This window comes from Brachypodium distachyon, chromosome 5, assembly GCF_000005505.3.
Source record: "Brachypodium distachyon strain Bd21 chromosome 5, Brachypodium_distachyon_v3.0, whole genome shotgun sequence".
In the NCBI taxonomy this organism is placed as follows: domain Eukaryota; kingdom Viridiplantae; phylum Streptophyta; class Magnoliopsida; order Poales; family Poaceae; genus Brachypodium; species Brachypodium distachyon.
Genome location: NC_016135.3, coordinates 23775322 through 23796435, shown reverse-complemented (window position 1 = coordinate 23796435; position 21114 = coordinate 23775322). Strand labels below are relative to the sequence as shown.

The window sequence follows — 21114 nt, the reverse complement described above, 5'->3', positions numbered from 1 at the left end:
GATGAGCCTGAGGCCGGGATGGCGGTGGCCTCGCGCAAGGCAGCAAGGACCGCATCGGCGCGAGCCACCGGTGGCCCTCCCAACGGACAGTGGCGCGCGGCGACCAGTGGCCGGACGCGATGTGTGGGCGGCGCGCGGGCGCAGCGAACAGGCGGACAAGGCTATGAGAGGGCGCACACCTGTACCAGGCAGCAAGTGGGAGCAGGCGGCGCGCGAAGGCAGACGGGCAGCGGGAATCTATGGGCGGAGGTGGTGCGCACAAGCGGGCGGCCGTGTAATGTTCGGTGGCGGGATGAATCGGGACGGGGAGAGGAGGAGTTTGCACTCAAGATGGATGGAGAGGATAGTCAGAGGGAGAGCGAGAGAAATTGGAAGAAGTGATTTGAGAAATAAAATAGAGAGTAGGAGTAATAGGAGAGCAGGAAAGCTACTTTATACTGCCGCTTATTTTATATGATGGCTGTTGCTGCTTGCTGTCTTGATCAATATATCGATGCTTGTTGTTTAAATCATCACCACACGAGAGGTCGAACGGCTTGGACGGATGGAAGTGATAAACGTTATCATTGCTACATGTTCTTCATTATTCATGATTATATTGAGAATCACTTCATGAATTCAGCAAAAAAGTTAAAAAAGCTCACACATGACTTTTCAAGTGTGGTGTATGTGAGAACAGTGATAACTTGGAGGTAGAGAGCAAAAGAGTTGAGCATGTGTCACTTTCTCTTTACACGAGATATAGAAATAAGACATGTGCAAAAGAGAAAGTATAGCCTAGAATATAAACATATTATAATTGTTATATATACATGTGTGCCCATGAAACACATCAACATTTGATTTGACGTTTTGATACAATTTTCCGTTGTTCCGTAGCAACGCACGAGGTCTTTTGCTATAAAAATAGTTTATCAAGATTACTCCACTAAAGAATTAGAAATGTCCCTTTAAAGCTAATATGCTACAACAAACATTTTCTTCTGGACAACATGTGCAAGAGCTTGGTGGCCGGCAGGGACTCGAGCAGGTTGCCGGGGACGTTGAGGACCCGGAGCTTGAAGAGGCACCCGATGGAGTTGGGCAGCGACGTGAGCTGGATGGACCGCAAGTCCAGCATCACAACGTTCAGAAGCCGCGCTATCATTGAGTATGGGATGCTCTGCAGTCTTTGTTTTCAAAAATAGGAAGTGATCAACAGCCTGTGTGGAGCATGTCCCATGTTAAATCAAGCATGCTCTAGGATGTAGACGGCCATGGTATCTTTTGGTGCAGAATTGTTTTTTTTTTCGGGGGATTGGTGCAGAATTGTTAAGAGGACCGCGAGAAGACGAGAGCGGGAAAGAAAGACTGCCACGAGTGATAGTATATAGAAGTACAGTACTAGTTGAGTTGAGTAACATGCATGTTGCATGACATGTCATCTTGTATTAATAAGATCGAGGCCATGCTTACCTTGGATTTAACCACTCGATCATCGCCATGCCGTCGTCCTCCTTCCGCTCCCCGCTCCTCCACCCCTGCGCGCTGCCGGAGACATCCGCCCCCGAATTGACCCTCAAGGTTTGCTTCGCTTTTGGTTTCCACTTCTCCGTCTCCGCATTGGATGGCGGCAAGTCCATCGATCAATAAAGCTTGATTAGCTGCTGCCTGCCCTGACTGATGCTCGATTGCTCGCGTTGCCTTACGTACGTAGGACCCGAAGAAGCACGAGGACTGGGACTCCCTGACGGCCAGCTTCGCCGGCAGCGCCAATGTCCCCTTCCTCCTCCTTCAGCTCCCGCAGATCGTCCTCAACGCCCGCAACCTCATCGCCGGCAACAACACTGCGCTCTTCGCCGTCCCCTGGCTCGTACGCCTCTCAATCCCTCGTCACCTTAAATTCCTCCAGTCTTAGTGTCTCTCTTATATATGCTCTCCTCTGATTGCCATTGGCTGGCTGCTCGCTTCAGGGGATGCTCACTGGTCTTCTCGGGAACCTGTCGCTCATGTCCTACTTCGCCAGGAAGAGGGAGACGGAGGCTGTCGTCGTGCAGTCTCTGGGGTGCATCTCCACCTACGTTGTTATTGCCCAGCTTGCCATAGCGGAGGCCATGCCGCTGCCGCAGTTTATCGCCACTACGGCTGTTGTGGCCACCGGGCTCACCCTCAACTTCCTCAATTACATTCGCTGGCTCCCGGAAGGAGCCTGGCTGCTATGGGAGGATTTCATGACAATTGGTGGCCTTGCCGTGCTACCCCAGGTGACAGTTGCTTTTTGTGCTGTGCCATCGAGAGCAGATCCATCTGATGCTCCTGCTGTGCCGTCCAATGTTGATGATCAGTGTGATTTATGGCTCTTTCTCAGTCCCTCTCAATGGTGAATTATTGAAATGCAGGTCATGTGGTCAACATTTGTTCCCTTCATCCCCAATAGCGTCCTGCCTGGCATAATCTTTGGCTCTTTGGCTACTGTTGCTGTTGTGATGGTATGAGACACCCTCTTGCATAAATCAGTGCCTTCAAAGTTGCCTCTGTGTGTATGTGTATGCTCTGGCACAATCTCCATGGACCATGGTAAACTAGAAAATGCACAAGTTCTAAGTTCTACTGTACTGAGAGGTAACTAGAAAATACACAAGTTCTAAGTTGTAGACCATACTAAATTTAAGGATGTAATGTAGCCCCACGGCCTTAAGAAATACTTCCTGCAAAATAGTTGCGGAATAAAAACAACGTCAATTTCCATATTAGGATAGAGTTCTTATTACAGGTGTTTTAGATTCTTTTTTAGTGCGGTAGGTTTGTGTCTCTTTTTAGCACAGTTTAAATCTGATTGATGATTCTTTCAGTTAGTAAGTTTGCTCTTATGTTTCGGTATGTCCTTATCAAAAGAGGACCCAGGTGCTTCATAAGGAAATTTTGTCCAATAAGATTCTAGTGCTTCCTGACATTCTACGTATATAAGAATGACAATTGTATTTACTTTGCTTTATCCTTTCCGTTTCTGTTCACATGCATCTAATTTATAGTGTCCATGCTGATTATGCAATTTAAGACTAGAAGTAGCTTGTATTCTGAATTTATCATAAATGTCCTCTTTTACTACATTTTTCCTAGATTATGTTAGCTCTTGATTTTATTTTACATTAAATTCAGACAAGCTTGGACAAGCTTTCCAAGGGAGGAACTAAATTTGTGCGGGCATTGTCTGGTTGGACTGCCACACTTCTATTCATGTGGATGCCAGTTGCACAGATGGTATTCAGACATTCACTCTTGTAGCATTTGAAACTTTACAAATTATAATCACCTAACACCAAGACATCCGCTTACAATCTGTGTGGTTGATTGTGCAGTGGACAAACTACCTCAACCCAAGTAACATCGAAGGGCTGTCAGCTTGCACAATGTTGCTTTCGATGCTTGGAAATGGACTTATGCTTCCTCGTGCTGTATTTATCAGAGATCTGATGTGGTATTATATATTACACCTTAATTGCGCACAACTGTATGATAATCTACAAAGAAGTTGATTTCTCATGCGAAGCCTCAACTCGCAACCTGCTTTTCTACCTTGTAACCGGTTTAAGAGTCATGGAAAAGAGACTTGCTTAGCCTGTATTTTAATCAGATAAACCTGATTAATAAGTATCTTATGGAGCAATCACTAGTGAAGTTAGATTTTTCTTTCTGTTATTGAGGTCCTAAGACATTATAACTCCTAGAAAATGTCTACAGTAGACAAGATACATGTTACTCCCTCCGATCCATAATAAGTGTCTCAGATTTATTTGTTGCGGAAGTCGGCAAGTAGACAAGATAGGATTATAGGGCAAGATTACTATCCTAAGCATTTTCTGTGTATGAAGCTTTACTTAAACCCTCCGGTAAGATCTTTTAGTTTACATCCTCATTTCCATCAGAGGCCATAACTTGGCTATTTATTTATGTGTTTCCTGAAACTGTGATTTGAAGACCATTGACATCACATTCATAGAGATTGACTGTAGTTTCACTGTAAGATAGAAAGTGTATTTCAGTTTGATGTTTTCCCACGGTCAACCAAATGCATCTTTATCTGTTGTGTTGCAGCTCTTACGTGGCCGCTTAATGTTGGTTCTTTTAATCCATTTAGGTTCACTGGTTCTTTTTGGGCATCTATCCTACAGGGTTGGGGTAACCTGGCCTGCATGTACTGGTACGTTTTAGCAGCAATGACAGTCCTAACATATAATGAGGGCTTTGTATTACACCATTCCCTTCTACAAGACGGTTAACCCCTGAACTGTGTCTATTTCCAGTTTCAACACCATCAGCAGAGAATTTTTCTTCGCGACGACATCCGGACTTATTTCGTGGCTAGGTTTGCTTTCTGCTCTATTTCTAATTGATTGCTTTTCTTACTTAGCAGAAGTTTCAGTCGAAATATAAATGTTTTTACCCCAAGCATTTCTATGAATACTTGGAGTGGCAGCTCGTTGAAACCCTCGCCCAGAAGTAGTGGTTTTGTGAAATTTATTCCTCCTAATATAAATATTGTGACCCCAGTCATTTCTATGGAGAGCACTGGCATGATAATACATAACAGATTTGTTTTAAAAGGAATAGTAACAGAATTGTTTGATGAACTGCAACTCTTCAGAATTTACCTCCTAACGGCGATTCATGCCATGTCTTTTGTTTCCTCAGCTTTTACTCTCTGGAGAGACACCGCTGCCTATGGCAACAGCTCACCCATGACTTCTGTGAAGGAGCTGGTTTTCGGAAAGTGATAACACATTAATCAAGCACTTGAAGCAGCTGACTGATCCGGGGTAGGAAGCTCGCCTACAGTAATTTCCGGTGACTGTCAAGATATGTGGTAAAATCTTGGTAAGCATACAGGTGAATGAAAGAAACTCGTTGTGGCCGACAACCTATGGCCGTGGTGAGCTGAGAGTCCTCCCCAGCCCGCAGAAAGCACCATGAAAGTTCAAATGGTGACAGAAGCTACCGTGCGAGCCTCCAGATTGCGCATCCGGCCAAGGGGGTACAGTCTACGGTGTAGCAGATGATCTATCTATTCGTTGTAAGAAAAAGAAAGTCTTTGTTTCTTATATCTTGAACTAGTAAGTGTGGCACATGCACGCACATTAGTAAAATTTAAACATGTCTTCCAAATTTCATTTTTTTAAAGTTGCTTTTTATTATCGAGACACTTGGCATGCCTAGCGATGTATATGCGTGCAACATACGATACACGCATAGTGCATCAAATAAAATTCACAAGCATAAAAATATAGTGAAAGAATAATATAATTAGTTGCATAAGTATTTACTACAATTTAACCTCAGTTTGAAGCGATACTACATGCTCCATTGCTTTCGGGTTATTAGCATACTCACATCCAAATTGACATGTTCCCATTGTAACGTTTGAGTATGACACAATCAACAAAATAGAGGAGGTTACCTTCATGCATTCATGCTGGCTAAAAATGGCCCAAAATCATCCAAGACTGAAGGTGTCTGACTGATCAGTGATCACTTTATGCAACCCAATTATATTCACAGCTGAAACACAATCCGTCAATACATGAGAAGCAGTGGATCCAGGACTAAATGAACATTCTCTACGGATTATTATTTGAAACCAGTATGTCCACTTCTGGAACAAGAACGATCGATTGATCCAAGACAGAAGCAGGTATAAAAAATACACAGCTGCAAAATGTGTTGAATCCAATGCTACTGAAGACAAACCACGATACCAAAATCAGCACCAAGAATAAAGCTGGACCGTTTGTAAAGTTTGATGATCCGCATAGATTGGGGGAAGAACCAAGGATTGAGAATATGCTTCAGTCATTTGCAAAGCTTTAGCTTCCTGAAGAAAGAAGCAACCTGTGACTTTGGGCAGGGTGCGGTGGCTATGCAAGTCGGAGTGTTCTCGGGCTGCTCTATCCACAGCTTGTGCCTGACACCAGCTGCTTCCAGTTTCTCAGCTAGGTTCTTCAGCTGTGTCTCGCCTTTCACCTCCAATGTCACCTATTTACAAAAAGTTCTCCAGATCAAAACAAGGAATAATGCTACCCAGGTCAGGGACAAGTATGGTATGCAGGGTAAGAATACTGAAATTCGAAACGTTTTGCTCACTCACTTTGTGCAGGGAGTGTCTAACATGATATAAAATCTCAATTGGGGTTTCTAAGTTTCTTTTCTGGACTGGACAGACTGGGACATTGTTCATGGCATTAAGGTCTTTGGTAGTTTCTATGCTTAAGTGATCAAGTGACAGATAGAACCTCCTAATTAGACCAAGAAACCAATGTACCATGTGATGTCCAAGCCTCCACAGTCCCTTTCGCAGTGCAAATGAACGAATGGCTTCATGAAACTAATCAGACAGGTGTGGGAAAAAACGTAATGCAAACACATGTTATTTTCCAAAAATGCATGATGCAATCATCCAAAAGCTATTTTAGATGCGCAACGCAAATGCTGAAGATGAGGAACAAAATGTAAAGAAGCGCGAGTTCGTGCGAGGCAAACGGTCGAACATGCCTTGTGCATGCGGTCGAGGTTCTCGGGCGCGCAGTAGGCGGCGGTGTCCGGGTGGTCGCGGTGCACCCACAAGGCCGCCACGGCGGCGTGGCACCCCTGCGCCACCACGCTCCCCAGCGGCCACGCCTCCACCAGGTCGCGCCGTAGCACCACGTACTGGACAACCACGTCCTCGGCCTCCTTCCCCGCTTCCACGCCGGCGGAGGACGCCGCTGCGTCCGTAGTGGAGGCGGCGGCGGCGCTCATGTTGGCTCGCGGTGGGGTGCGGAGGGTACGAACCCTAGTGACACCTGGGAGGAGGAGGAGCAAGGCGGCGCTTGGGAGCGTGGTGGCTGCGGGGGACGGCAAGCGAAGGGGGAGGAGGGACAACATGATGAGTAAATTTTCCTAAATGGCCAGTTCTTAACCTTAATTTGCCATTCAGCCCATCACTGATTTATTTGCACTTTTGGGAGTCCCCGTGCACGCCATTCGCCATGTTCTCTTCCTTAACCAGACCAAGATTGTGGTTCGTGGTGACCACCCGAAAATTGATCCAGAAATTCGACCTGCAGAATGTCTGGACTCTGGAGCAGCGCCACCGTCACCTGGGCGCGGACCTTTAGGGAACCCAAAGTGTAAGGGTCTGGTCAAATCGTTCAGCCTGATGGTCATGGTACTCTTTAACTTAGGTTTCGACATGCTAGGACCATAAACACCCACAATGCTCATCGGTGTTTATGGTCATAGCATGTCGACATGCAATTCGATGCCCATTGTCCCTGCGCAGCTGAAGCTGCAAAGCATCATCCCACGCCTGCTCCATGTGTTGGAAGTTTGAATGAACATTCAAGGTTGCACGGGATCCTCTCCTTCAGTAGACGGACATATGTATGTATTGATTTCTATTTTGAATTTTACAGACAGATAACATGCTATATTGTGTGGTGAGCTAGTTGTTCTTATTTGTATTTCTTGCCATAGCTCAGTACCTTGCAGCATGTCCTGATTCCTGGCAGCATCGATAGGGAGAAGCAGATTTATAATGATGTAGTACTGTAGGAAATATATATACTCCTTGGTCAGGTGGTATTGAGCAGCGGCTCAATACCGTAGTCCGATACCTGTAGCTAAGCTATGCGAATCGTGATTCAATTGTTCCAGATCAGTAGACCACCTATCAGACATCTGTTACATCCCTAGTAAAATAGTTCATCAAGATTACACCACTAAAGAATTGGAAATAGCCCTTGCTAATATGCTACAAGAAACATTTTCTTTTGGACAAATTGTGCAAGAGCTAAAAAGAATCGATGAAACATCGTAAGAATGCTATCTACTACATTATCTATCCATTGGTGAAGCAGCTTCACCTTCTATAGATCTTGTAAGAGTTTGTTCAGTAGGGTGGTCAGGAGGGAATCCCTTTTCTGAGCTCTTGCTTCTTCTCTCATCCTCCGCTGTTCCTCTCGTTCCATCCATGAGTGCTCCAACATCAGCCTCTCCTGCTCCAGCTTCTGCATCGACCGCCTCCATTCTTGTTCGAAAACGAGCCGTTCCTGGGCACGTCGCTCCATCACCTCACGCCACTGGATATCCATGTGTTGTTGTTGAACCAGGAAATCATGCAACAGGTCACGGATGCTTGACCTGCCCGTATTTGAATTTTCCACTGTTCGTCGTAATTGCTGCCCCTTATCACCAGCCTTCCGCTTTCTGCTTCGCATGGGTTTCTCATCCTCGCTTACTTCAACTTCATCTTCCTCATCATCAGACTCCCCGGATGACCGGTCATCACTGGTTCGCTTTAGTTTCATTTTAACTGAAGCCCCTGATTCAGACTGAAGGAGTTCCCGTTGCATATTTCTAGCACGTTCAGTGAAGACTGCATGTAATTCTTCAAAGAAGGGACACTGTCTACCATTTTCCGGATTAGATGTTTCTTTCCCCTGATGAAAAAGGATGCATCGATTATGAGCCATTGTCCCCTTAAACTAAACAGTGAAGGTACTATATATCCTAATAGTTGATATAGAAAGCAAACTTATCACAACAAAGGTGCAGAAAAACGAGAGGGTGGAATGGAATGTCTTCACAACAAATATATACTATATCGAAACAGATTAAGTGCTGCTTTGTAGGATCCGAATTCGCATGATTATAAAGCAACATTTCTACCTGAAAGCTTGAAATTGGTCCCACCACAAACCCAACAGCAAAGTCACTATAAACCTAACATGGAAATATCAAACCCGATCTGCTAAAATGTAGTACCTGTCTATCTTCTGCAATGCTCTTTGCATATCCATAAATTTCAAGTCTCGTGCTAGCTATTATGATCAGTAGACGTGTTTTTGCCATAATTAAATCATCCAAAATGACAACCAATTTTACCCAAGGGTTTAACTTCATTCTCATTTTTGGTGAGATGTCCAACCTTTGGTTGTCCTAATTTAAAGCAAAGCATAGAAATGTCACATTTTGAGCCACTCTGATTGCAATGTGAAGCCAAGTAAAATGTCAGTACCCTTTTATGCAAAGACTTGCAAAGTGCTCATACCGATTCAATACCATAGTAGAAAATTAAAGTAACGTATTTATTCGACCTCCATTTCTGGATTGTTTGCCATTCAAGCTTCGCTATCGACACTCAAAGCAGAGTGATTCGACATTGACTTTCCTTTACACTGAACTTTCTACACCTACAACACCATGTTCACCTCGGCTGACATGTGTTCCCTTTTCTATCAGGAGTTATTATCCATTGTTGTTGATACTTCCTTTAGTTATCCTAGTCTCATATGGAGTAGTTGTGTCATGTTGGATCAGCTTTTCACACATAGTCAAATACAACAGAGTGGAATACAATTTTGTCCTTACCAATTAGGCACAGCTATACTCACAAAAGCCTCGTTCCTTATCCTAGAGCGTAATGGTAAAGACAACATTGAAAGTGGGGACTGTATTTTGGTTGAAAATGGTAAAAAAATGCCTTGCATATTAGCATTACAGGAAACTGTGTTAGACCAACATGTATTTGAGCACCAACTATCTGTGACATCTCTGCTGTCACTTAAAGATGCCCAATTGAACACACCACTTCGCAGTCATGCTAGTAAATTTCACCGTAATAGTCTCCATGACTTATATGTTCAGTAAAGCTCCCATTATCGGAAAGCAAAAGCAAGAGTCTCCATGAGACCATGACATTAGTCGTTTAAGGTGTTATCGTGCACCACTTATGTTTAACAGAAGACTAGGGCCGAAGACGATTCAACTTCCCTTCCAAAATTAGAAGAGTAAATTTCAAGGAACCACACATTGCGTTAATTTTTTCAGAAAACCACACTTCTTGAATGAATAAACAACTGGTTCAACCGGAACAGAGGTTCATCAATGCCCTTGATCGAAATGCTACTACTCCACTACTACCATTTAAACAGCAAAGAGTGCATACTTGTACCACGGCAAAAGGAGCCGCTGAGACAGAAGAGGCCATTCGGGGACCCAGAGCCTAAATTAATATGGTACTCCAGCCACCAATGCATTGCAGATTGCCATGAGCGTGATAACATTAGCTATTACCACCATCGCCCCAAGGGAGAAGCGAGGAGGTTGGGAACTTGGGGTTTGAAATTGTGCAAGGGAGCGGCAGGGGTGTTGTACCTTGTAGCGGTTGACGAGGTTCTTCCACTTGCACTTGCACTGGTCGGCGGTGCGGCGGTACCCGCGCGCCCGGAGCCTGGCCGCCACCGCCTCCCAGAGCGTCTTGGCGCTACGGCTCGCGGCGGCGCCGGCGGAAGCAGCAGCGGCCTCCCGCTCCAGCTCCCCGCGCGCCGCGATCAGCTCGCGCGTCTCCTGCGTGCCCCACGGCGGCACCCTCTCGTCCCTAAACCCTCCTCCTCCTACGCCCGCCTCCATCATCCCGCCGCCTCCGCCCTGTAGCTACAGCGATCCCTGATGATACGCCCGTGACGCGCGGCGGTGCGGGCTCTCCTTTCTCGCTTTGATTTGCCCGCTTGCTTGCTCTGGGACGCGACCTTCTGGCCTCGCTTTTCTTCTCGCCGCAGCCTCCTGCCTGCTGCTGCAGCTGCCTGCCATTACTTTTCTGCCCATTCACACGCCGCTCGGCTCAGAAGAACAGGGGCTCGCTCTCGCGTTCACACTAGCTGTCCGTCCACCTGCAACTTATTTCCACGATTTTTTATTAATTGTCGTCTGAGGATTTGTTAGGCTAGACTTGACTGGACCGGGCCCGGCGCCGCCGCCCACCCACTGGCCCGCCATACCCAAGAACAGAAGATATTTTTTTAGATGATAGGGGCAACAGCCCCCGGTCCCAAATTTCATTGAGACCTAGGTTCGGCCAGAGTTAAACCATACAAGTCGGAGTGTCTCCACATCAGGGGCAACAGCACAAGTCACCGAGACCTAGTTGTTCGACATAATATAAGAAGAATAGATAGCCTCTGATTATTGCATATTTGCAAACCAGCATGAGCTGATAACTTTATTCAAGATAAGAAAGAAACAATGACTTCCTTTTTTCTTACAACGAATAGATAGATAGATCTGCTACACTGTAGACTGTACCCTCTCTGCCGGATGCGCAAGCTGGCGGCCCGCACGGTAGCTTCTGTTACCATGTGAACTTTCATGGCGCTTTCTGCGGGTTGGGGGGGACTCTCGGCTCACCACGGCCATAAGTTGTCGGCCACGGCGAGTTTCTTTCATTCACCTCTATGCTTACCAAGATTCTACCACAATGTCTTGACATTCACCGGAAATTATTGTAGGCGAGCTTCCTACCCCGGATCAGTCAGCTGCTTCATGTGCTTGCTTATTGTGTTATCACTTTCCGAAAACAAGCTCCTTCACAGAAGTCATGGGTGAGCTGTTGCCGTAGGCAGCGGTGTCTCTCCAGATAGTGAAAACTGAGGAAACAAAAGACATTGCATGAATCTCCGTTAGGAGATAAATCCTGAAGAGTTGCAGTTCATCAAACAGTTACTATGTTATGTATTCCTTTAAAACAAATCTGTTATGTATTATCATGTGTGTGCTCTCCATAGAAATTATTGGGGTGACAATATTTACATTAGTAGGAATAAATTTCACAAAACCACTACTTCTAGGGCTAGGGTTTCAAAGAGCTACCACTCTAAGTATTCATAGAAATGCTCGGGGTGACAACATTTATATTTCGACTGAAACTTCTGCTAAGAAAGAAACACAATCAATTAGAGATAGAGCAGAAATCAAACCTAGCCACGAAATAAGTCCGAATGTCGTCGCGAAGAAAAATTCTCTGCTGATGGTGTTGAAACTGGAAATAGACACAGTTCAGGGGTTAACCAACCGTCTTGTAGAAGGGAATGGTGTAATACAGAGCGCTCATTATATGTCAGGACTGCCATTGCTGCTAAAACTTACCAGTACATGCAGGCCAGGTTACCCCAACCCTGAAGGAGAGATGCCCAAAAACAACCAGTGAACCTAAATGGATTAATTAAAAGAACAAACATTAAGGGGCCACGTAAGAGCTGCGACACAACAGATAAAAATGCATCTGGTTGACTAGGAAAATATCAAACTGAAATACACTTCCTATCTTATAGTGAAACTACAGTCAATCTCTATGAATGAGATGTCAATAGCCTTTCAAATCACAGTTTCAGGAAATAAATTAATAAATATCCAAGTTATGGCCTCTGATGCAATTGAGGATGTAAATTAAAATATCTTACTGGAGGGTGTAAGTAAAGCTTCATACACGAAAATGCTTAGGCTAGTAACCTTTCCCTATAATCTCACCTTGACTACTTGCCGGCTGGCGCAACAAATAAATAACGTGTCTCTTGTCTAGAGTAGACATTTTCTAGGAGTTATAATGTCTTATGACCTCAATAACAGGAAGAAAAATCTAACTTCACTAATGATTGGTCCATAACATACTTTATTATTAATCAGGTTTACCATACCATGTCTGATTAAAATACAGGCTAAGCAAGTCTCTTTTCCATGTGCATAGGGGATTGACAGGGATTGAGAGCTATTTTAGTTCAGTTTCCCTTTAATCCCTCCCAATCCCTCTCAACCCAAAGGGATTACAAGGAAAACGAACAAGCCCTGATTGGGAAGATATTGATGTTTCTGTTGACAAGGTAGAAAAGCAGGTTGCGAGAGTTGAGTCTTTGCATCAGAAATCAACTTCTTTGTAGATTATCATACAGTTGTGCTCAATGTTAATAAGAAGCAAGCTAAATATATAATACCACATCAGATCTCTGATAAATACAGCACGAGGAAGCATAAGTCCATTTCCAAGCATTGCAAGCAACATTGTGAAAGCTGACAGGCCTTCGATGTTACTTGGGTTGAGGTAGTTTGTCCACTGCACAACCAACCACACAGATTGTAAGCAAATGTCTTGCTGTTAGGTGATTATAATTTCTAAAGTTTCAAATGCTACAAGAGTGAATGTCTGAATACCATCTGTGCAACTGGCATCCACATGAATAGAAGTGTGGCAGTCCAACCAGACAATGCCCGCACAAATTTAGTTGCTCCCTCGGAAAGCTTGCCCATTCTTGCCTGAATTTAAGGTAACACAAAATCAAGAGCTAACATAATCTAGGACAAATGAAGTAAAAGAGGACATTCATGAGAAATTGAGAATACAAGCTACTTCTAGTCTTGAATTGCTTAATCAGCAAGGACACTATAAATTAGAGGCATATGAACAGCAATGGAAAGGATAAAGCAAAGTAAATACAATGGTCATTCTTATATACCTAGAATGTTGAGAAGCACTAGAAATCTTATTGGACAAAATTTCCTTATGAAGCACCTGGGCCCTCTTTTGATAATGACATATCGAAACATAAGAGTAAACTTACTAAATAAAGAATCATCAACCAAATTTGAACTGTGCTAAAAAGAGAAACAAACCTACCACACTAAAAAGAATCTAAAACACCTGTAATAAGAACTCTATCATAATATGGAACTTGACTTCGTTATTATTCCGCAACTATTTTGCAGCAAGTCTTTCTTAAAGCCGTTGGACTACATTAAAACCTACAACTTAGTATGGGCTCAAGCTAGAATCATGCAAGTGATAAAATATTGTTCATAGTTACCACTGAGTACAGTAAAACTTAGAACTTATGCATTTTCTAGTTTACCATGGGAGATAGTGCCAGAGCATAGACACACACACACAGGCAACTTTGAAGGCACTGATTTATGCAAGAGGGTGTCTCATACCATCGCAACAGCAACAATAGCCAAAGAGCCAAAGATGATGCCAGGCAGGACACTATTGGGGATGAAGGGAACAAATGTTGACCACATGACCTGCATTTTCAATCACAATTGAGAAGGACTGAGAGAGAGCCATAAATCACACTCAACATCAACATTGGACGGTATATCAGGAGCATGGGATGGATCTGCACGATGGCACAGCACAAAAACAATTGTCACCTGGGGGAGCACGGCGAGGCCACCGATTGTCATGAAATCCTCCCATAGCATCCAGGCTCCTTCCGGGAGCCAGCGAATGTAATTGAGGAAGTTGAGGGTGAGCCCGGTGGCCACGACAGCTGTAGTGGCGATAAACTGCGGCAGCGGCATGGACTCCGCTATCGCAAGCTGGGCAATAACAACGTAGGTGGAGATGCATCCAAGAGACTGCACGACGACAGCCTCCGTCTCCCTCTTCTTGGCGAAGTAGGACATGAGCGACAGGTTGCCGAGAAGCCCGGTGAGCATCCCCTGAAGCGAGCAGCCAATCAGAGCATAAGAGAGAGACTGAGACGGGTGGAATTTAAGGTGGCGAGCGATTTGGGGGGGAGGGGCGTACGAGCCAGGGGACGGCGAAGAGCGCGGTCTTGTTGCCGGCGATGAGGTTGCGGGCGTTGAGGACGATCTGCGGGAGCTGGAGGAGGAGGAAGGGGACGTTGGCGCCGCCGGCGAACCTGGCCGTCAGGGAGTCCCAGTCCTCGTACTTCTTCGGGTCCTAACGTACCGAACGCGACCATCAGTCAGGCAGCAGCAAACCGAAGCTAGGATTGATCGATTTTCCGCCAATGTAGGGAGAAGGAGAAGTGGAAACCGAAGCGAAGCGAAGCAAACCTTGAGGGTCAATTCGGGGGTTGAAGAGGTCTCGGGCAGCGCGCAGGGGCGGCAGGCGTGGAGGAGCGGGGAGCGGAAGGAGGAGGACGCGGACGACGACATGGCGACGAGCGGCTTCGGGACAGCACGGGGCGGCGCGAGGAGGAGGCAGCGAGCCGGGGGTGTGGCGCGGCGGGAGAGGGTGTTTGTTGTTTTGGTGGTCGGGGGCAGAAGGGAGGGGCGGAGCGGGAGGCGGAGGGAGGGCACCGGCGGCGACGACATGGGCGGGGTCCGGGGAAGGGGAGCGGGTGGATTCATGGAGGGGTGGCGAGGCCGGGGGGTGGAGTAGTAGAAAGGGAACGTGAGGACGGGAGGAGGAGAAGGAGGGGGGGAGGAGGAAGAAGGGCCGAGGGACGCGCGCCTTGCTTCCGCCGGATGGCCCGCGCGCGCGATCCGATGGACCCGGGGCTCCGCGCCGCCGTCCATTCTATTTTTCGCCCGTTGCTTCTTCTTTCCTTTTCCTTTTTTTCTTTAGGAACTCCGATCGTTGCATCTTCCTACTGATGAATAGTGATCGGGAGCCCCCTACGGGTACGGGGGGCAGTTTGTCTATTTGTCGTTATGCCGAATTGGCCCGGTTTAGATAGACCATTGTTCCCTCGTCGCAAGGTCCGCGACCATGTTTCCGAAACTTGCGCTGTGCCGTGTGAACTGTGTTGTGGATCGCCTGCACGGCTACAAAGCTTTGCAGTGCACACGTATCACTATTCAGTACTCTCTGCTGATCGCCAGCTCTTTGTTCTTTTCCTTTTTCTTGTGCCTCACCTCAGTAATGCTCCTCTTTTGGTTTTCACGCGCGATGTAAATATCCAATCCAACGCGTGTTTGTGGCTGGCGTACGGGAGTCTGGAGATGAGATGATGACAGGGGAGGCGTTTGGATGCTACCTCGCCACACGACACGAGCCAGCAGCTGGCCGTTTCACGTGCGCCGGAACCCATTGCAACCGTGATGGCGATGCGATGCTCGTGTCATGTTGCTGTGGGTCGGCGACGACGAGGGTGCTTTCAAAAATAACCCGCTACATATACTCTTAGCTTAATAGCTTTGGTGCGAGACGAGTCTTTTTCCTTTTCCTTTTTAACAAGTCAAAGTTTCATACTCATGATCATCTTTAAAGAAAAAAAAATACTCACAAGTCTTTAGAGAGAGACAACGGGGACAGAGCCAGTGCCTGTGTCACTTGAACCTGTAGGATTCTACGAATCCTTCACTAGTGATTATCACTATTTATTACTCCTTCCTTCCGTTTGGATTTATAAGGTTTCTATAAAAGTTCGTGCCACACTTTGACCAACAATTATTAAAAATCATACCATTTGAAAAAAAAATTCAATACGAATCAAACAATATATCTTTTGTGCAGTAATATCTCATATTACCAATGTAATTTTTGATCAAAGTTTGGCATAAAATTCCGTGTGGCCCTTATAAACCCAAACAGAGGTAGTATTATTGAAGGTGAACTCACCGCAACTAAGAAGAATCCTTCACCACTGGCGCACCATGAGCAAAACTCGACGCTACATCTGGACCTCCGAACCATGACGGAGCCAGAAAAGCATTGCTGACGTAGCAGCCGAGAAGTCGCCGATCAAAGACAGAAAATGCCGACGACAATGATTTCAAAAGCAGATTGTCGTCCTGATGAAGAAGATGACAAAGAGATTTGGATGACCACTCTAGATCTTGACAGACAGGTCCAGAGAAACCGAACCTACAAACTTTGCGATGATGTCGAAACTGCCCAATCCACACTGATCGGATGAGAAGCACCAAAATAGAAAGACATAACCAAATCCATCAATCCAGAAGAGCAGTGGCCAGACGATCCATCGCCCTCCTCTACGACGTAAGACGAGATCGTTGCCAACGACGAGATGGACCAGGATTAAGGAGTACAGGAAACCTTACACCGCATGGCTCTGCCATATCCATCATTAGTGCAGCTCCGAAGACCTACTCCGTAATTGTCAAGCCACAACATAGATTTAGGGTCATCATCCCCTCCCGCCGTCGGATCGACAGACGGAAGCGGAGGGGACCCATGGCCTCGCCGGTAGAGGTCGGTGGTATGGAGACGCTTTTTCGGACAAGAGATGAGACTAGAACACAACGGCCATTTGTTACAAATATATCCCCACCACGTAAACTAGTGTTTTCGTTCCATAAACATGTGTTACAAATAGGAAATGGGAAGATAATCCTCCTTATTTGTGACCAACGGTATTCCAAAATTCTGCAGTACTCCTTCCTTGCCAGGCGCAGACAGAGCAACCCAGAATCATGTGTGTGTGGCAGTGGTAGAAATTAAATGGGCATCAGTGCATTACTAGTGCCAAAACTTGATCAGTAAACTCCAGGGCTAGCTGCAGATTCCTATACTGGGAGAGCCATGGGCCATATACCTTGCTTGATGCCACCGCCATTGTCGGCACCCTGCCTTCCTTTATTGCTCTCTTCCTCCCACAGCCTGCTGCTATTTATGTCGCTCCCGGCCCCCCAGCTGCGGTCACAAGACGAGTTGCCCCAGCCTGAGGCCGCGCAGTTCTTGCGCTACTAGCTCTCTTCTTCTCCAAACACACACCCAAGTATGTATGCGCTAGTTCTTGCGCTTCAGTTTCCTTCCTTTACCATCTTTCTCTAACTCTTCCTTCTGGCTGTCCCGATGTTTGATACTAGGAAGAGAAAGTTCCGGTCTCTCGCAATGGCTTCTCCGACGGCGGTGGCGGCGATGATGGCGACGCTGGTGCTGGGTCTCGCGGCGGTGGCTGCCGCGGGCGACGTGGAAATGGTGTTCCTGAAAAGTGCAGTGGCCAAAGGAGCAGGTGCGTACATTGTGCCACTGCTGCAATGCCATGTTATCTAACGTTAAATTTCATCTCACCGCCTTGCGCCATTGCAGTGTGCCTGGATGGGAGCCCTCCGGTTTACCACTTCTCCCCTGGCTCCGGCTCCGGCGCCAATAACTGGGTGGTTCACATGGAGGTAAATTTTGATCATGTTGTAATTCAGATTATATTATTTTGCATGTCTGAATACCCCTAGTGCATTTTTCTTTGGAGATGAAAACAATTTCTTTTTGTGTGTGCTGTTTGGAAAGGGAGGAGGGTGGTGCAAGACCTCCGAAGAGTGCTCCATCCGGAAGGGCAACTTCAGGGGCTCGTCCAAATACATGAAGCCACTCTCGTTTTCAGGGATATTAGGGGGCAGCGACAAATTCAATCCTGGTATGGTGTTTGCTCCTTTAATTAATGTAGTGGTGCCTTATCATCTGCTTCTGTAATTTCGCATGGCTGTAGCACTGATTCTCTTGGGTAAATCGCAGATTTCTACAACTGGAACAGAGTGAAGGTCAGATACTGCGATGGTTCGTCGTTTACCGGTGATGTTGAGGCAGTAGAAACTGTAAGTTTTCTGGACTTTTGGAATGTGGATTGTACGTCTTTATGTGCAACATATTGGGACTGACCTCATGTTTGCAATGTATAGTCAACAAACCTGCACTACAGAGGGAACAGAGTTTGGCAAGCCATCATCCAAGATCTACTTGACAGGGGGATGAGCAAGGCACAAAATGTAAGTTCAGTACTGATAGGCAGTTAGCTATTGACGACAACAATGACTTTCACGTTTTATTATGGTGCTGATTTGGTGGGGGGGAAAATTACCACCAATGAATGCAGTTACGGTTTAAATCACAATACTTTTGTTTACTGGAAACGTAAGCGGAAGTTTATTTCAGCTATTAGGATCATAAACTGTACCTGCAGCAGTGTGCAAATTCTTAATCTGCGTCCCGCGATCTTCTTGCATGAACCTTACAAATTCTGGAAAATTAACTATTGCATTGCATCTTTTCAGGCTCTTCTCTCTGGATGTTCAGCTGGAGGTCTAGCAGCAATACTGCATTGTGACAGATTCAGTGACCTGCTTCCGGCATCGGCAAAGGTCAAGTGCTTTTCTGATGCTGGTTACTTTTTTGATGGGTAAGCTCTGTACTCTTGGTATTTTAAACCAGTGTGCTCTGTGCTAGTTTTCATCCGTGTTTTGAGTATTTCTGTTGGATCTTTCATTACTTCTACAGTTGACAACTACAACATTATACCATGTTTTTAGTTATTCAGATTTTCTACAAAATGACCATTGTTGTTGTCATTGCAGGACAGATATCACCGGTAACAATTACGTTAGAAAATCCTACAAGGATATTGTAAACCTACATGTATGTTGTCTTCTGACCTTGCAGTATCCGTGATCCTAATTATCTGATATTTAATCTTGCAAATACCCCATCTTTATAGTTCAGTTCTCACTACCAAAGGAAGCTTTATTATGTTGTTGTTCTATCTGAAATTTGACGCACCATTCGTTCTCACCAGTTTTCTCCACTATTATGAGTTTCTTGACTGATCACCTGAATAATTTATGAAAACTGCACGCAAGTTTCATTTTCCTTTAAGCCTAATAAACCCTTTCAATCTCTTGCAGGGATCAGCTAAAAGTCTGCCATCTTCATGTACATCGAAGCGATCACCTGAATTGGTCAGTTTTATTCACTTACAGGATTGAAGGGAACGTTCCTATCATACCATGTGCACTAACATAAAAGGAGAAAAACAATATATGCAGTGCTTCTTCCCGCAGTATGTCATCCCGACATTGCGCACACCGCTGTTCATACTTAATGCAGCATATGATACATGGCAGGTAAATTTCGTACCTTTTCCCAGCACAACTCAATGCTAGTGTTTCTTCTGCAGCATGTATCCTTCCATGTCACGTCGAATCGATTCAGTTCATATAGATGTATATCAGCGATGAAAGAGTAACAAGATGGCACCTGCATTACAGATCAGGAACATCCTAGCGCCTAATGCGGCTGATCCAAAGAAGACATGGGCCAAATGCAAGCTTGATATAAAGAGCTGCTCCTCCAGCCAACTCGTGACCTTGCAAAGTTAGTGATTTTTAAACTTCAACTGTTGCATACAATCATAATTTCAGCCAGTTGGGTGATGATTTCATGGATGAGCAATTTTTTTCATTCATCTGACTTGCTTCATTTTATTTATTTTATGGCGCAGATTTCAGGAAAGACTTTTTGGCAGCTCTTCCTCAACCGGGACAGTCTCCTTCTCTAGGCATTTTTATAGACTCATGCTTTGCTCACTGCCAATCTGGAGCCCAAGATACATGGATTGGCGAAGGTTCTCCTTCCATTCAAAAGATGGCAAGTCCAAATCTATTACTATCCCATTTGTGTTGCATGCTCAACGGTTTCTTAGCAATCAAGCCAGGACTAATATTAAAGAAACGAGTTCCATAAGAAGGAATGTTTGCAAAACAGAAACCCGGTCTCAACTTATTTATAATCTTTGATATGTTTGTTTGAGAGAATTGCTAACCACGTTTTCCGCGTGGTTACTTATTTATAATATGTTCCATATTGTTTGCAGAGAATTGGAAAAGCGGTGGGGGACTGGTTCTACAACCGGCATGTATCTCAGTTGATTGACTGCCCGTATCCCTGCAACCCAACCTGCAAGAACCGTGAAGAAGACTGAGCAATTGTACCAGGACTCAGTTAAATGCTGCTTTGTTATGTAAGATAAGCAATAAAGGATTAGACCACATCGATAGTTTTGTAGGTAGAATAGGTGATTCAGAGACTACTTGTCCTTTCTGGGTTTGTGGATAATAAACATAGATAAGTGAGATCAGCTGGTGGTATGTTTGACAGGAAAATATTTTTTTTGAGAGTTAATCACCGCGAGGGGAGAGAATACCCAACTGAATGAAAAAAAAACTTTTACATCCGTATATGCAAGGCTTTTGCGTTTTTCCAAAATGAAAAGAAAGAAATTCAATGTGACCGTCATGGCCCGCGCACTGCCAGCAAAACAATTGGATGTTGGTTTTCAGAAATTTTTACAGGAAAATTGTGTCGACAAAAGGTACTGTGCAACTCGCAACTTCGCAAGTCACAACTAAAAAAGTGAACCACGCGGCAAACGTGGTTAGCCATTCTTTCAAACAAACAACTAAAAAAGTGAGAACAATGTTGTTTCGTGAAACTATTATCATATGTATTGTTAAGTTGTCTAAACAGCTATTCACTCTGTTTCTAAATACTTGTCGTGATTTTAATGCAACCACGACAAGTATTTAGGAACGGAGGGACTGAAGGGAGGCAGCAGTAGCACTATCTTCTCTCTCCATCTCTTCGATGTCATCCCGATGAGGTCCAGCTCGGGGGCGAGCTCGCAAACCTGCTCCGCGCGCACAAGTCGAAGAGGAGGTGTGTGGCGTTCCGCGGCGGGGGTCGACTCAACGGAGGGAAGGTCGTGGGCATGGGAGTATGTGGCCGGAGGCGACGTTCCGCGATGTGGAGACAAGCCACTATCTCGGCGAGGTCAGGGGACAGGGGAG

General features: G+C 45.4%; 5 protein-coding genes across 7 annotated transcripts; 2 read left to right on the top strand and 3 right to left on the bottom strand.

Moving 5' to 3' along the window:
• The first annotated feature begins 1482 nt into the window (after nucleotides 1-1482).
• LOC104581423 (maltose excess protein 1-like, chloroplastic) lies at nucleotides 1483-4810 on the top strand. The gene is made up of 9 exons (XM_024456080.1): nucleotides 1483-1563; nucleotides 1697-1852; nucleotides 1953-2243; nucleotides 2379-2468; nucleotides 3139-3240; nucleotides 3339-3457; nucleotides 4118-4180; nucleotides 4284-4345; nucleotides 4672-4810. The coding sequence occupies exons 1-9, from the start codon at nucleotides 1483-1485 to the stop codon at nucleotides 4752-4754; spliced, it is 1047 nt and encodes a 348-aa protein (XP_024311848.1). The 3' UTR covers nucleotides 4755-4810.
• On the bottom strand, nucleotides 4481-7081 carry LOC100821168 (putative peptidyl-tRNA hydrolase PTRHD1). 3 transcript variants are annotated; one of them, XR_001404833.2, is made up of 4 exons: nucleotides 6526-7080; nucleotides 5866-6009; nucleotides 5435-5535; nucleotides 4481-4809 (listed from the first exon to the last, which is right to left on the bottom strand). XR_001404833.2 is itself a non-coding variant. In XM_024455903.1 (3 exons), the coding sequence occupies exons 1-3, from the start codon at nucleotides 6895-6897 to the stop codon at nucleotides 5530-5532; spliced, it is 522 nt and encodes a 173-aa protein (XP_024311671.1). In that variant the 5' UTR covers nucleotides 6898-7081; the 3' UTR covers nucleotides 5444-5529. The 3 variants fall into 3 exon arrangements, 2 of the variants coding, with proteins under 2 accessions (XP_024311671.1, XP_014751481.1); XM_024455903.1 differs by lacking the exon at nucleotides 4481-4809 and having other exon boundaries at nucleotides 5444-5535; nucleotides 6526-7081; XM_014895995.2 differs by lacking the exons at nucleotides 4481-4809; nucleotides 5435-5535 and having other exon boundaries at nucleotides 5581-6009; nucleotides 6526-7072.
• Nucleotides 7082-7635: 554 nt separating this feature from the next.
• On the bottom strand, nucleotides 7636-10703 carry LOC100845756 (trihelix transcription factor GT-3b). The gene is made up of 2 exons (XM_003580436.4): nucleotides 10171-10703; nucleotides 7636-8453 (listed from the first exon to the last, which is right to left on the bottom strand). Exons 1-2 carry the CDS (start codon nucleotides 10426-10428, stop codon nucleotides 7881-7883), a joined length of 831 nt encoding a protein of 276 aa, XP_003580484.1. The 5' UTR covers nucleotides 10429-10703; the 3' UTR covers nucleotides 7636-7880.
• A 246-nt stretch (nucleotides 10704-10949) lies between these two features.
• Nucleotides 10950-14991, bottom strand: LOC100844045 (maltose excess protein 1-like, chloroplastic). The gene is made up of 9 exons (XM_003581571.4): nucleotides 14644-14991; nucleotides 14372-14527; nucleotides 13993-14283; nucleotides 13774-13863; nucleotides 12997-13098; nucleotides 12780-12898; nucleotides 11938-12000; nucleotides 11769-11830; nucleotides 10950-11438 (listed from the first exon to the last, which is right to left on the bottom strand). The coding sequence occupies exons 1-9, from the start codon at nucleotides 14938-14940 to the stop codon at nucleotides 11356-11358; spliced, it is 1263 nt and encodes a 420-aa protein (XP_003581619.2). The 5' UTR covers nucleotides 14941-14991; the 3' UTR covers nucleotides 10950-11355.
• Nucleotides 14992-17111: 2120 nt separating this feature from the next.
• On the top strand, nucleotides 17112-20505 carry LOC100827238 (pectin acetylesterase 7). Its single transcript, XM_003580379.4, has 13 exons — nucleotides 17112-17273; nucleotides 17365-17510; nucleotides 17588-17670; nucleotides 17786-17912; nucleotides 18011-18090; nucleotides 18175-18261; nucleotides 18547-18671; nucleotides 18847-18907; nucleotides 19174-19227; nucleotides 19315-19392; nucleotides 19537-19642; nucleotides 19770-19915; nucleotides 20142-20505. Exons 2-13 carry the CDS (start codon nucleotides 17390-17392, stop codon nucleotides 20247-20249), a joined length of 1176 nt encoding a protein of 391 aa, XP_003580427.1. The 5' UTR covers nucleotides 17112-17273; nucleotides 17365-17389; the 3' UTR covers nucleotides 20250-20505.
• The last annotated feature ends 609 nt before the right edge of the window (nucleotides 20506-21114 follow it).

Coding starts and splice junctions, on each gene's coding strand:
- LOC104581423 (XM_024456080.1), top strand. CDS start 1,483: ATGCCGTCGTCCTCCTTCCGCTCCCCGCTCCTCCACCCCTGCGCGCTG. Junction 2,244..2,378: donor GCCTTGCCGTGCTACCCCAG/GTGACAGTTGCT, acceptor ATTGAAATGCAG/GTCATGTGGTCAACATTTGT. Junction 3,241..3,338: donor GGATGCCAGTTGCACAGATG/GTATTCAGACAT, acceptor TTGATTGTGCAG/TGGACAAACTACCTCAACCC.
- LOC100821168 (XM_014895995.2), bottom strand. CDS start 6,897: ATGTTGTCCCTCCTCCCCCTTCGCTTGCCGTCCCCCGCAGCCACCACG. Junction 6,010..6,525: donor ACCTCGACCGCATGCACAAG/GCATGTTCGACC, acceptor TTTTGTAAATAG/GTGACATTGGAGGTGAAAGG.
- LOC100845756 (XM_003580436.4), bottom strand. CDS start 10,428: ATGATGGAGGCGGGCGTAGGAGGAGGAGGGTTTAGGGACGAGAGGGTG. Junction 8,454..10,170: donor ACCTCGTCAACCGCTACAAG/GTACAACACCCC, acceptor CTTTTTCATCAG/GGGAAAGAAACATCTAATCC.
- LOC100844045 (XM_003581571.4), bottom strand. CDS start 14,940: ATGAATCCACCCGCTCCCCTTCCCCGGACCCCGCCCATGTCGTCGCCG. Junction 13,864..13,992: donor GCCTCGCCGTGCTCCCCCAG/GTGACAATTGTT, acceptor TTGAAAATGCAG/GTCATGTGGTCAACATTTGT. Junction 12,001..12,779: donor TTTATCAGAGATCTGATGTG/GTATTATATATT, acceptor TAATCCATTTAG/GTTCACTGGTTGTTTTTGGG.
- LOC100827238 (XM_003580379.4), top strand. CDS start 17,390: ATGGCTTCTCCGACGGCGGTGGCGGCGATGATGGCGACGCTGGTGCTG. Junction 18,091..18,174: donor ATGTTGAGGCAGTAGAAACT/GTAAGTTTTCTG, acceptor TGCAATGTATAG/TCAACAAACCTGCACTACAG. Junction 18,908..19,173: donor AGGATATTGTAAACCTACAT/GTATGTTGTCTT, acceptor AATCTCTTGCAG/GGATCAGCTAAAAGTCTGCC.